Here is a 14408-nt window from a genome sequence, read left to right as displayed (position 1 = left end):
AAACAAATTCTAACTGGCAATAAACGACCGGTGGCATGAAAGCCCCACAATATGTGTATAGGGTGAAGAGGTTGAACGGATAGAAGTTGAAATTTGTTATCCGACGCCATCTTGAAATCCAATATGGTTCCTTCCACTCAACTTTAAAATGCTGGAAGTGACTGAAAAGCACATGAAACTCCCACAATATGGGTATTGGATTAAAGTACTCAATAAGTAGAAGTCGAATCACGTCGAATTTGGCTGTCCGACGCCATTTTGAAATCAAAGATGGCGGTTTCCGCTTAATTCAAAATGCAATATATAACTGAAAATCGTATGGTTCATCCACAATATAAGAAATAAATGAGTAAAAGGGATCAAAAAGTAAATGAAAAATTACAAACAAATTTTTTGAGAAAACTGCAAAAAAGCACTGAAATGAATAAACAAAAATATGACAAGTGTTATAAAACTAAAGTAATATTGACAAAAATATAACAAAACTGTGGGAAAATATGAATAACTATTACTAAAATTTAAAAATATGACAAAAATATGACAAAAAAATAGTGACAAAATGACAAAACTTTGAATAAAACACGCCAAATGTGGTTAAATAATTATGCCAAAAATATGACAAATATTACAAAGTTAGACAAAAATATGAGAAAAAATTCACAGAAATGGCAAAACTATGACAAATGAGAAAAAAAAATTATGACAAAATTATAATGAAAATTTGACAATAAAATGACCTGACAGAACTAATATAAGGATCAATATTTGACAACAAATTTACAAAAATGACAAAATAAAAACAACAAATTTACAATAAAATCACAAAATCTGATAATAAATAAGGCAAATGGGCAGAATATGACAAAGTTCTGAAAAAAATATGGCAAAATTTTTTTTCAAAAATAATGACAATAATCCGACAAAACTATGAAAAATGAGAAATATAACAAAATACTTTCAAATATATGTAAGAAAAATGACAAAATTATGACAAATACGACATAAAAATCACAAAATTGAAAAAAAATGACAAATCCGAACATATAATGATGAACATATTAAAAATATATCGCAAATACGACGAAAAAATGCCACAATCTATACAAATATATGGGCTTGTGATATGTGTAACTCAGTTGGCAAGTTAGTTCCCTCCTAAGCCAATGTCCGAGAGTTCAAATACAAGAGTAATCATCGAATGCAGTTGTACTGGATAAGACTTTCAGTATGAAGAGAAGTTGTAAAACTACTATAATCGAACGAAAAAAGACAAATCTATTAAAAAAAACATACAATCAAATGATCGAAAAATCTGACAGAACTATGACAAAAATACGACAAATGAAAACATGACAAAATTATGAAAAAAATTAAAATAAAATGACAAAAATCTTACAGTACTATATCAACCTTTGTCAACTGTTTGTCATAATTTTGTTTTTTTTTATCGTAGTTTTGTTACATTTTTATCATATTTTTTTCATAGCTTTTATACATATATTTTTATTACATTTGTAAGATTTTTGTCATAGTATCGCCAGATTTATGTTATTTTATTGCAAAGTTTTGTCATATTTTTAAATTTTGATTAGTTATTAAATTTGTCATATAATTATTTCAATTTTCATATTTTCCATAATGTTGTCAAATATTTGTAAAAGTTTTTATTTCGAGTTTTGGAATTATTGTTAATTTTTTGTTATGTCAATTTTATTAATTTTTGTAAGATTTTTTTAAAATTTGGTCAAGGCTTTGCCATTTTAATGTCTAATTTATCATAGATTTGGTATATTTTTATCATATTGTTGTAATATTTTTGTCACCTTTGCCATATTTCTTTAAAAGTTTTGTCAGCGTTTCGTAATTTTTGTTGTTATTATATTGTAAATTTTTTTTTCATTATTTTGTTATATTTTTGTCATAGTTTTGGTAGATTTTTTTTTCTTGCGATTTTCAGTTATTTCAAATATTTAAAAGTTGAGCGAAATCTACCGCATTGGATTTCAAGATGGCGTTTCATAGTGTCGGACTGCAAATTTCGACTTTTTCTAATTGATTCTTCTCACCTAATATCCACATTATGCTTGTTTTATGCGATTTTCAGTCATTTGAAGCATTTTGGTGTTAGGCTGAAGCCGCCATATAAGATTTGGGTGTCAAAAATCTATTCTTCGACGTACTCAGAAAGTCCAGGCACCGAGTATTCATGACCTTAAGATTCCTTTTCATAATCCCTGAGGTCCTAGAACGCGCAAGGTTTTTTTTCCACGGTTTTCCGGAATTAACGTGGTTTTTAGGAATTAACACGGATTAATTTTTTTGGCTCGGTACGTATCCCTCGCTCACAGCTTTGATTCTGCTAATTAATTTGTAAAGATTTTTTCACAAGTGATTAATTTTTGCAAAACTCCGAAGGTTTTTTTCAGTGTTGAACCGCTTCGCAATTCGCGTACACTGTGGCCGGCCTTCAAAAACGAACTTGCGAAATTCATCCGGTGAATGAATATTTCGCTTCGCAGTTCGCTTCGCGCTCACTGTGTTTGTACCCTAATACACACACATCGCTCGGTACATCATTCGGCAATATTCTTACTGGCTGATTGTTTTCATCCTACTTTGTCGTGTGATAGAATCATCCCTGGTTTTACATTTTGTTAAATAAGTTACGTTTGTTAAGTACTGTTAAAAAAATTAATTCTTCACAACAGCACTGAACACGTCCACGGTTGAAAATATCTAAATAAAATTGAAAAATCTGAAAACTTCTTCAAATAAAGTTTAAAAGATACTTTGGCCTTGTTTAATTGGAAGCGTTGAAATTGACCGTTATTTTAATACGCTTAAGCTGTCACCTAACTGGAAATGAAATAACGCTGGCTAGCTTCGGTTTCGATAATTTCGTTAAAGATGTCTATGAGAATGTTCGAGAACGATAAATCGTGAGCTTTTTCTGTGGCTACAGTAATATTTATTGAGTCCAACGAAGAAATTCTAATTGCCGAGACTGTAAATTCAGGAAGCAACATACGTCAGAACCAGCAATAAAAACGTTGCAGTGTTTCTCGATAAAATACAAAAAATTGAAATGAATAATAAGCTATAACCGATTCCAGAATTAATAACGTTAAATACTGCAACAAAAACCGTTATCTTACTTAGGATACAAAGAAAAGAATCCAGGTGTCCCCAAAGGAAGTGTATTAAGCCTCTTGTTTTCCATATTATACATCAATGACATAAAAATTACATACGTCATCACTCCTAGTTTGCAAATGATTTAGTCCTAGACTGGAATAGTGGGAATACATACATAGAACTCAAGACTTTTCAAACAATTGTAACTTCCAGTTTTATTTCTTTGTTATCATTCTTTTAATCTAAAGGAGGGATGAATGACCCCATAGATGTTAAAATCCCAATGATCAAATCAATAACAAAAAATGTTATCTTCTTGGGATCAGGGTTGGCATCAGTCATCGTCATTAGTAAAAAAAACTGTGACTGTGAAGATTCTTGGTCCGTCAAACTCATTTGACTGTTCCTTATACGCCAGTCACTTCGTTCTCCAGTCACTCAACCCCCAGTCGTTTGAAGCTAAAAAAATTTCATAGTCAAGCATTCACCAATCGCATTCGAACGAGTCATCGACCGAACTGAAGACGAAAAAGATTTTATTATTATTGTTGCTTCTGCCAGCAAGTCCGTTTTTAGTTTTTTATTGCTATTGTTGCTCTCTGCCAGCAAGTCGTTCAATTAGTTGTACTTGCCGTCAACAGCCGATCGAAGTGTAAAGAGCTTTGCCAGTTACTCTCAGGAGGAATTTGACCATGTGTAGGAGCTTCGCCAGTCGCATGACGGAAAAATGTTGATTGTTTTCGTGCTTTATCCGCCATGCGACTAGTGAGGCTCCGTCAATTGAGTACGGTGCCGGTCGTTTGATGAAACAAAACTAGCCGGGTCAAGCGTGACAGGCGTGTTTTGCCAACCCTGCTTGGGATACAGAGAAAAGAATCTAGGCGTCCCCTAAGGAAGTGCATTAAGCCCCTTGTCCAAAAAAAATCCATCGCTGTATACACACCGCATAATAAACCCCTCTTCCAATCTTACTAGTTCGAAATTAAGAAGTTCAATTAGATGAAACTTGTTTGCGGTTCAAGTAAATCGCGATTTCTAAATTCGGCCCTAAAAGTCTTCCGGTGCCAAAACAGTTGGTCCTTCGAACCGGATTTGAATCAATGAGTGACCTATGGATACAGTCCATAATTCAACTGGTTCTTTAGTAAGAGTACCGGAAATAAGAGTTGAGTTTTTAAGTTGAGTTTGCATGAAATTTATTTTAAAAAAAACCGTCATATGGCATCTACGGTGCATCTCTTTCACGGCCATCTTTGTCGAGCAACGTTCCGGATCGGTTTTGCCGCACTGCTACGGACATCTTTTTGGAGCAACTCCTTGAATCGGTTTTGTACCGGTATATCTAAACAAACTGTTGCAAACCTCAGGGGGTTAATCAACAAGAATTACACGCTTTTTTAGGAATTTCGGAATTTTAGACTGCAACTAGGACAGCCATTCGCAGTTGTTCCTTCCTTCGGTTTAGACATAAGCCTGCTTTTGTCATCAAGTAGCTCTTAGAAGACGGGAAAAAAAAAACTTTAGCAGCAGTTAGAGAAAGCAAGAACGCCATCAGAAGCAGCTGACCTGTGTTAGTTGGTTTTGGTTTGATACCAAAGAAGAAAGCCAATCCATGAGCAGCCGTCCGTGTGTATTTGCGGTTGGGAATCTCTTTTGTGTCTCCTGCCTTGTCCGAGGGAAGCTGGCACAGGCCGCGACGGGATTTTCGGGGGAGTAGGTAGAATTCGCATCTCCCGTGTTTCGTGTGCTTGTGAAGTGAGTCCGAGCCGAGCAAACCAACGGAGAGCAACCGGAGAGCTCAATCAGCAGGGTAGTTAGAGAAGAGTATGTTTTTCGAGCAAAGCGAGACCCCCAACCAAACACAGAATGTCATCGCGGATGGGGATGTACTCGTGAAAGTGTACGTGTGCGTCTCCCCGCTCAGATGACAGAAGTGTGCGATGTTGGTGTGCCAACCAACTTCTGTACTTTGTTTGTCAAAATCATCACATTGAGTTGGGACAGGAACAGGAAAAAAAACGAGATTCGCTAGCTAGCAGTCGTCGACGGAAATTCAACAACCTACTCCTCGGTCTGGTTTTGTGTTGCTGTGCACTCTCGGGGGATTCTTGTGGCGTAACTGGGACTGGACTGGAATGGTCCGTGCGTAATGCGTCTTGGGAAGACTAATCCGGAATGGTTCTGTTCGAAGAGCAACAAAGTTGGTGAACAAAGTGTGGTGTTTCTGTGATGTGGTTCTTCTAGAATGATCCATCAGCAACGGGACAAAGTTTGCTGGGGGGGCAGGATACAATCTCCAGCTGTTCCGAGAACCCGTCACAGAATGGCAGCTCTACGCAAGTTGGAATAATTGGAATCCGTGGGGGGTGTAATGATGTAGGCCATTGCGTCTTGCGATTTCAGTGTTCAAAGTTTTCGCTGGATTAGAGCTATCAATTACGCAAATCTCGGTCTGTGTGTGGAATATGGATGGGCAAACGACGAAGAGAAGAAATCGAATTGCAAATATTGTTCCTCTTCCAGTGAATCAGCTCAGTAGCTTTATCTGCTTTCCTATTTTTCTTTATCACACAGCAGCTGCAACAGCTAGTAGTCGTAACGAGTGCTAATATATAAATCCAACCTCGTGAAAAGCTTGAAACCTAGAGTGAGGTTTTTCCTGTGCTTAATCAGTGCGTGAGAAAATCGAGCACCTATCCCACATAATCAGATGTAAGAAAACGGAGCCAGGGGACGACAGGCAAGTGTATGTGTTTGGTTGGGTTTGCCAGAAGAAGTTCTTTGTAGTCTGCTGGCTAGTTGTTGAATATTCCAACCGCACAAGCAGTGCTACAAAAGTTTTCCAGTTCCGGAAGTGTGGACCAAATGATACGGGTCTCTACGTGTGTCCTCAACGGAAGATAACTTCCAAAGAAGAACATGTCCCAAGCTGTCTAGTCGCCTCTTTCTGAAACTGGGCGGGTGGGCGTCAGAGGTAGATTTTTTTCTCGAGCAAGTAACCGTGTTGGTGCGAAATCGAACAAACGATTTTGTTGTTTTGGGGTTTTTGTTTTCGGAAACCTCGTCGAGTGATTGTTGAAACTCCAGCAGAGCAACGTAGGTGCCCGGGTTCGGTTCCGTTTCCCGTTCCATGAGAAGAGATGGGAATAAAAGCCAGCACAGCAAATGGTGGACAGTCGAGTCCTAGAGCGAGAACGTTCTCGACCAGCAGCAGCTCAGATGTGGTGCCTGGACCTGGTAAGTTATCTGTCAATATTCAAATTTACATTATAAAAATTATGTAACATAGCCCAATGCTCTAGAAACTTGATAAAAAGGAATCAAAAAATAGAAATCAAGATTCACAATTCAGAATTTTTGAAATACATAAAGGAAAAAAAATATCTTCCGCAAAACGAATAAAACACCAGAAATAAGAATCAAAGGAAAAATATTAGGTGTTCCTAAAAAGAGAGATTTCGTGACGTTCTATTCTTGACTGATTCCTTAACTCAGTATTTACTATCGTCTGCAACGATCTGAAAACTATCCAACTACATTTCCCTTAAAACAAAGAAAAAGGAAAACTTTGCTTCATTTTCTTTATGAAATTCTAACCTGTACTCTCAGTCCAATGAAAATTGTCTCAATTTTTTTTTACATTTCCTTTTAGTTTATTTTGTCTAGCTGTCCTCTCAACTCACATAGAATACACATCAAGGGTTCTTTTTCTATGGCTCAGTTTCAAGTGGTTCTCTCAATCCATTGGAATGTTCATTTTCGCAAAGTATTTAATATGTTCTCTTAACTCATATTTGTACCTATAAGTAATTTCAAGTTGTCCTCTCAATCTACTTAAATCTCTCTCTCAAAAGTTGTTATCCCAACTCTCTTGAACTTCGGATGTGTTAACTTTCATCTTGACTCCTGTGGCTTCAATATCAAGCGGTCCTCTCAATCCACTTCAATTACAATTTTCCCTAAACATAAAGCCTATCCTCTCAACTCAACTCATTATTTTTCCACTTTATCCAGATGTCCTTCCACCGTCCTTCAGCCTTCCAACATCACAAAGATGTCTTCCCGACTAACTTGAAATTCTATTAGCTGTCTTCTTGGCTCAGCAGCTTCGATGCAGCAAAATATGTGACTTTTGGGTCGTTTTTATTCTTTTTGCTGGAAACGGCCTCATTTTGTGTAAACTTTCAAATCAAAACACAAACAAGTAGGTATACTTTGTTCAGAACTTATGCAAAATTTTCAACCTGATGGTTGTCTCCATGTTTATGTTTCTACGCAAGAATGTCACACTAAACAAAGTTCTATCAAAAATGTTGTTTAAAAAACCGGTTCAACTGCTAAATATAATGTTATCCAATGTTAATGACGCAAAAATCGGGTAGAATAGATAGAAAGAGACTTTTGTTGTTGAATTTTATGTCCTTATGCGCAAGATTTTGCTCTCATAGTAAAATTAATGTTCAAAAGCTTTCAGTATTCTGACTACGAGACAACTTTTCTTTAGAAATTTAGTAGTATTCATCAAAATGTTCGAATTTTGGAAAGATTTTTTTCAAAGGTAGTTGTAAAAATATCCTAAAAAATGACTTGTTACAACTTGTAATGAATGCTCCTTTATTCTAGATGCAACAAAAATAAAAATATTTCTGTTATAAGGAATTTGCGAAATGCTTTTTTTTAACTCGATAAAAAAACCACGTTAAAAATATTTCTTCCATCCGCATAAAGGGTGATAAGGTTAAAATTTGGTCAAGGGAAAACGCGTGTAAATCGGTGAAATCGTTTATTTAAAAAATCAAATTAAATTTCTTTTTCAAGTTTAATTAGTATAAAATTCAGGAAAAACATTCAGTTAGGCTTCCGCTTTTCCAAATCCGAATTGCCGGGCCTTACGCTTAACCCCTGCCATCAGATTTTGTACAGCCGCAGAAAGCCAGTTTGCCTTGAACTGCTGCTCGTCCTTAGAGCTTAGCTTAGTTTTTTTTTGGTCTTCTTTAGGTTCCGCTTGACAATAGCCCAGTATTTCTCGATTGGGCGGAGCTCTGGCGTGTTGGGAGGGTTCTTGTCCTTGGGAACCACCCGCACGTTGTTGGCGGCGTACCACTCCATGGCCTTTTTACCTTTTTCCGTTATTTCCGTTATTCAAACACTCTTCCACGTAAATTTCTTGGTTGACAGTCCCGGAAGCTATGAAAATGCTGCTTTTCAAGCCACAGGTACAGATGGCTTGCCAAACCAGATATTTCTTCGCGAACTTTGACAGTTTCATGTGCTTGAAAATATCTGCTACCTTTCTCCTTCCTTTTGCCGTATAAAACTTCTGTCCCGGAAGCTGCTTGTAGTCGGCTTTGACGTAGGTTTCGTCGTCCATTACCACGCAGTCAATCTTCGTCAGCATCGTCGTGTACAGCCTCTGGGATCGCGCTTTGGCCGTCGTATTTTGTTTATCATTGCGATTTGAAGTCACTACCTTCTTGTAAGTCGATAGCGCTTGATACATTGTGAATACTTAGGTGAACCTTTTTATATTTTTTGCAGAATTTTAAAATTAGTAGTTTTTCTACAAAACTAATGTTTCATAAAATTTCCCATATGTTTCTGTGGAATTTCTATAACTATTTTTTGGTTGGCCTACTAATACATATGCAAGCAACAGAGTAGTATACCTAAGGAATCTAGCAATCCTGGCCAAAGACAATATTTTCCAGTTCTCTCATTGGTCAATATCACTCAATTCCCATCTGATTTTTAGCCATTTGGATGCACTGCTGCGCTGGTTGCAGAGAGAACATAACGATGATTTTCTCAATTGAAGCCCGCGCGGGAGCCAAATCATTTTCAAAATTTACACACAAGGCGGACTTCATCATGTCCGATTTAAACCGACTTCAGACGACATTTTATATGATCTTTTCAGTATGCAGTTGGAATTGCGGTTCGCAACATCATTGTAAACGACTTTAATTATTATCATTTCTGATACGATTTCATGTTTGCTGCGACGTTTCCCTTCTCACGTCTCACTCTTCATTTCTTGCATGCTGCGTCTTACTTTTCACGTCTTACGTATCACTTGTAACAAGTGCTCGGTTAGTAGTGTCAGTGGTAGTTGATCTCTTGTTCGCGAAATGTTAAATGTGCCAAGAAGACACTGTATTTGTGGAGAAATCGCTCTGCGGTAGAGTCCACCCCTGAACCCCTACGCACCAACCCGAAAAGCAACTCTCAACGTCAAGTGCAGAACCTCACGACTAGATGGCGCTGTTTTAATGCGGCGAAAAGGCGAGGCGAATCGAGTATCAGGATGGGGCGAAAGAACGATGACGTCTCAAGTCATTATACGCGGCTACAGGGCCAACGACCTGCCACAAATCGGCCATTTCACTGCAGTAGCCAAAGACGCCAGCACGCAACGGCGCAAATTACGCTTATATTGTGCTAGTAGTGAAAACACGGAATCCGGAAGTGCTAGATTCCAGGATATCCAGGACCCCGAGGTTTTACCTTTGTGAAAGGTGTTGTTCGTCCCGAGTGAAATCCGCCATTGCTGCCGTCGCTCCCTAATCCAGTGGCCATACTCAGCGAAGCGCTATTACCGCCTAAATCCACCTACGGTCAGCAACCGAGGCTTTGGTCCGTCAATCACCCGAGCATCGGTCAGTGATTGCTGTGAAGGTCTCCCGCCGGTGCTTCCCAAGATCGTCAGCCCGTCTACCACGCAGCTGAGGTTACCGACCTACAACCAACTTGGTCCGGTATTGGGGTTTGTAAACCGTCAGGCCGGTTAGACGAAGGAGGTGTATCGCCGTTCAACCGACGCATCCGTGGTGCCATTGCAGATACGAGGTAGGAGGTAGACATAAGGGGGGGACGTTGTCCCAAGTGTGCACTTACCAAATCCAGGGTAGAAATAAACGTGGGAGGTTTCGAAGCAGATAAGGTGTTTTCTTGGCTAGCCGAATCGCTCTTAGCTTAAGCCGACCCTGAGGCAATTATAGGGGAGTTTCAGAACCGCTGAACCCGCTAGCCGACACATTTGTTATACACTTATGTTCTATATCGTAGATCTCAGGTTTCAGATGTCAGTTCAGGCTTTTTTATATAGTCGTCATTACTTTTTTTCGGTACGACTCGGAACTGTTTTATCAGCTGGCTCCTATTTTGTCCAGTATCAGGGACTATATGATGACCGACGTCTCCGCCGTTAATACCCCATGGAGTTCACAGTCTTCCATACTCCGTTCTGTAGATTTACAAAACGTTTCAACCTATGTTTGACGGTGAGATGCGATCCGTGAATCATATTCAATAACAATTAGATATAAAGGATCAGAATAAAGAAAATATGAATTTCCGAAAATGTGATGTCAGCAATGGAATGATATGGTTTGAAGTTAGAAATAGGAATTTTAGGAATAAAATAATAAAATTCTTTCAAAAAACAAGGAATTGAAATCTCACGTTTCCTCTTTACATTTGTTTTTTTTTCAGGAGCGCAGTATGAAATATCATCCGCCAGTCCGGAAACCGACAGCAGCTCGGCCGAGGAGAATGCCGCGGCCAGTGCCGCCTCACTAGCGCTAGGTAGAGTTTACGCGGCCACATCCTTGCCGGCACACATCTGGTCCTTGAACGGTAAGTTGTTTCTTCTTAGAAATCCGTAAATTTTCCTATAGGTAAAAGCCATATTTCATTTTATAAGGAAAAAAAACGGGGAAAAATTCTAGAGACAGCGAAAAATGTCTGTGTTTATTCACACTGCGCTGGCTGCCTCCGGCAGCTGGAATTCGTTATTGTTTTGTTTTATTTTATTTTATGTGTTTTTAACATTGGGAATGTTGTTGCCCCCCATCTTGTTGGAAATGTGTGATGCTGGGTTTTCTTTGTCCAAGAAAGTTGAACCCGGGAGGAAGTCAGTGTACTTCTTGTGTGTTGTGAGTAGACAAAAAGGATCATTTCAGGGGGATCAGTTGAAGCTGTGCAGTCTTTAGTACTTATAGATACACATTGCGGTTGATGGTACTGAGGAGAAATTAGCTAAGTAGTAAATAATGTTGGTCTTAATTAATATTACCATTTCTCCGAGAGGGGAAAGAAGACTCAGAAAAGTGGACATTAAAATACGGTTCGATATTCTCTAGGCAGATTGCCCTATCCGTAGTTTTTTTTCCTCTATTTCTCGTTTTACGATGGATAGTTGTTGTGCTCAGTTCAATGATGATGCACCTATATAGGATGTGTTCGATGTTGATGGCACAGCTGCCGGTTTGATGTGTTTATCGAGACCATTGTAGTGTTGGGTTGTGGAAATGGACCCGGAATACGATATTGCTAGGAAACACCATCGTAAATATCACATGTATTGATGGTGCCCGGTGCATGCTTTCTTCCCATCTATTTGTCCGAACTATTCATCCAAAATATCCAAAAGGAAAGAGTTTCATCGGGTAAACCCCCTCTATTCCGTTATGGATGAACGGAACAGCTGTTTCGTGTCGATGGATTTGAAGTTTGGTACAGCTGGTTAAATTTAAACTCGAAGACAGAATTCTGATTCGAGTTGAACTAAGATTCAAAATTCAGATTTACATTCAAATCTTAGAAATCCGAGACAAAAAATGGTTACGAACTAACTAATTTTCAGGATTGATTTCTCCAAAATTTAGGTTCTGAATTCAGATTTTCATAACTTCAGGGTATACAATTATCGACACACCTGGTTTGACAACTTAATTTTATCAATTATGGTTTTAATCTAAAGTTTGTTGTTCTTTCTTGAAACCTTATATGCAATTAGTTGCAAGATTCTGAGCTTGTGTATTAGAATGAAAAATTTATTATTTTCAATCATTCAAGCATTTTTTCTAAATCTAAATCGAGTTTTGAGATTTTCTATATTCTATAAATTGGTTTTCGGTTTTTGGACGTTTTATTTCGGTACTTTAGGCGAATTTCATGCTCTGTTTGCTTTTTTGGTGCCTTTTTTCAGCATTTCATTTTGCATTTTTTTCCTTTGAATCGTTTTACTATGGTGAACTATGGTTTCCGGAAATTTTCTCATTTTGTTACTCGTTTTTGGCGTTTTCTGTCTGTCATCGTTTTTCCCAGTTTTTCCATTTTAATTTTCTGGACATTTCTAGTGTTATTGTTGAATTGTGGTCGATCAGAGTTTAAAGTAAAACATGGTTTTGGAAAAGCAACTAATTTCCTCTTAACCAAAACCAAAATTCAAAGTTAGATAGCAGCTAAGTTAAAGCAAACACACAATCACTGAAGTTGTAACACCGTATAGGGACCGTCAACAGTTTTTTTTTAAACTTCTTCGGTTTGTCAATTAAATAATTGTTATGTCCTCTTTATAGTTCACAATCCGCAATAAAACACTTAGAATAAAACCAATGGAATTAGAGTTTCCGGCAGAAAATAAAACACGCGTATAATCGTCTCCGTATCTAGTCACGGCTGAGATCAGAATGATCGTTTATTGATCTTTCGAACACGATCAAACATAGATCGGATCTGTAAAAGATGTCATCTTAAATGAGTGTTTATAAAAGTTCATTACAGTGTGTTTAGCATTTATCGGGACATGACAGTTCTCCGTTTTTTAGAAAATTCAATATTCTTGTAATTATAACTTATTAAATTCATTCAACTATATTCGACAGCAAAGATTTGCTACTTTTCTCTACTTATTTCTCGATTACACTTCAATGTACGCCTCAGCACTTGTAACCCGTGTAGGATCGACTTGCTGAATATCTAGTTCAAATTTATGGGAATGTTGTCTGGGCTTCCTCTAGACCGCGTCCAAACAGGACTGCGTATTGCTACGAAGCGCTTTTTCGGTGGTTCAGCAACGTGTTCCTCGTCGTCTGGAAATCCTAGGAATTCGTCTTCTGATGATGAACTTCGTCGTCGTTTGCCATGTGGACTTCCTAGTAAAACCCTCGGCTGGATCATCACGTTCCACCGTCGTTGCGGATTGTGTATCATTTTTAACTGATTGCGATGTGCCATTATGACGTGCGTACCCAATGTAATCATACGAATTTCTTCGTTTTTCTTCAATACGGCAATGACCGGTGATGCCCATTCACTAGATTTGACTGGTGTAACGATACCCTGCTTCTCTAATCCTTGTAAATGTTTCAAAAACTTTTCCTTTAGTTTGTATGGCACCTGATAGGCTCGTTTGAATATCGGTTGTTCTGTTCTGAAATGTAAATCAACTTCAAATCCTGAAATTGGTTCTGTTAAATCTTTGTTAAAAATTTTTCCATACTTTTGTTTAATTATATCCAGAGTTTTCTCCCTGGTTGCATCCAAAATAACGTTGTTTACAGTTGAAAAATTAGAAAAACTGGCTTTCCATTGCGGATAAAATGTTTCCATCCAGTCCCGACCCAAAAGAGGTACAAAATCATTTTTACTCTTCAAAATTATCATGGTTTTAATTGTTTTTCGATTATTGAGACTAGCCAACACCTGAACTTGTCCTACCACATCAAGTTTGGCTCCATCTACTACCATTAACTTTTTGTTACATCCAATGATCGGGAGGAAAGGAAAGCGCTTTTTGTACAAATTTTCACTCATCACCGATACAGCTGACCCTGTGTCAACTTCCATGGAAAGAAACTGTCCCTCAACAACTGCATTGACCAAACAAGCTCTTACTTACTTACTTAATGATCCCGCGCCGATCCTCCGGTGCATAGGGCCGTGGTAAAAGACCTCCACTGTTGACGATCCGGAGCCAGCGACTTCACCTGGTCCCAGTCAAGATTCTCGTCGACAGTTCGGATTTCAGCGGCTAGGCTTCGCCGCCACGAGTTTCTGGGCCTGCCTCTTCTTCGATGACCTTCTGGATTCCAGTCAAGCGCCTCTCTGCAAATCTCGTTTTCATCTTTTCGCAGCGTGTGCCCAATCCATCTCCACTTACGTTCCCGAATCTCGATTTCTAGCGCCCTTTGATGACACCGGCGATGTAGTTCCTCATTCGAGATCCAGTTGCCAGGCCACCAAGCGCGGATGATGTTCCGCAGACAGCGGTTTACAAATACTTGCAGTTTTCGCGTCGTCACCGCATATGTGCACCAAGTTTCGCACCCGTACAGCAATACGGATTTGACGTTTGAGTTGAAGATTCGGATTTTTGTTCGTAGAGAGATCTGGCGTGACCGCCAGATGTTTCGGAGACTCGCAAACGCAAATCGGGCCTTTCTGATCCGGGTTTCGATGTCTTTCCTGGTACCACCATCAGGCGTTAT

General features: G+C 38.5%; 1 protein-coding gene across 4 annotated transcripts in view; it reads left to right on the top strand.

Annotated features, from left to right (window-relative positions):
* Window positions 1-14408, top strand: part of LOC129742691 (E3 ubiquitin-protein ligase znrf2-like) — a 73527-nt gene that overhangs the window by 5026 nt on the left and 54093 nt on the right. For 2 of the 4 annotated variants that reach the window (XM_055734649.1, XM_055734635.1), the window contains exons 2-3: window positions 5710-6372; window positions 10627-10770. In XM_055734649.1, coding sequence (XP_055590624.1) covers window positions 6276-6372; window positions 10627-10770 — 241 coding nt within the window. In that variant the 5' untranslated portion in view covers window positions 5710-6275. Of the gene's footprint in view, window positions 1-5312; window positions 5336-5709; window positions 6373-10626; window positions 10771-14408 lie in introns of those variants that run through there. The other 2 variants (XM_055734652.1, XM_055734643.1) reach the window with 2 other exon arrangements.

Source organism: Uranotaenia lowii, chromosome 1 (assembly GCF_029784155.1).
Source record: "Uranotaenia lowii strain MFRU-FL chromosome 1, ASM2978415v1, whole genome shotgun sequence".
Taxonomy (NCBI): domain Eukaryota; kingdom Metazoa; phylum Arthropoda; class Insecta; order Diptera; family Culicidae; genus Uranotaenia; species Uranotaenia lowii.
The sequence above is the reverse complement of the archived record's forward strand: the minus strand, read 5'-3'. Positions and strand labels throughout refer to the sequence as shown.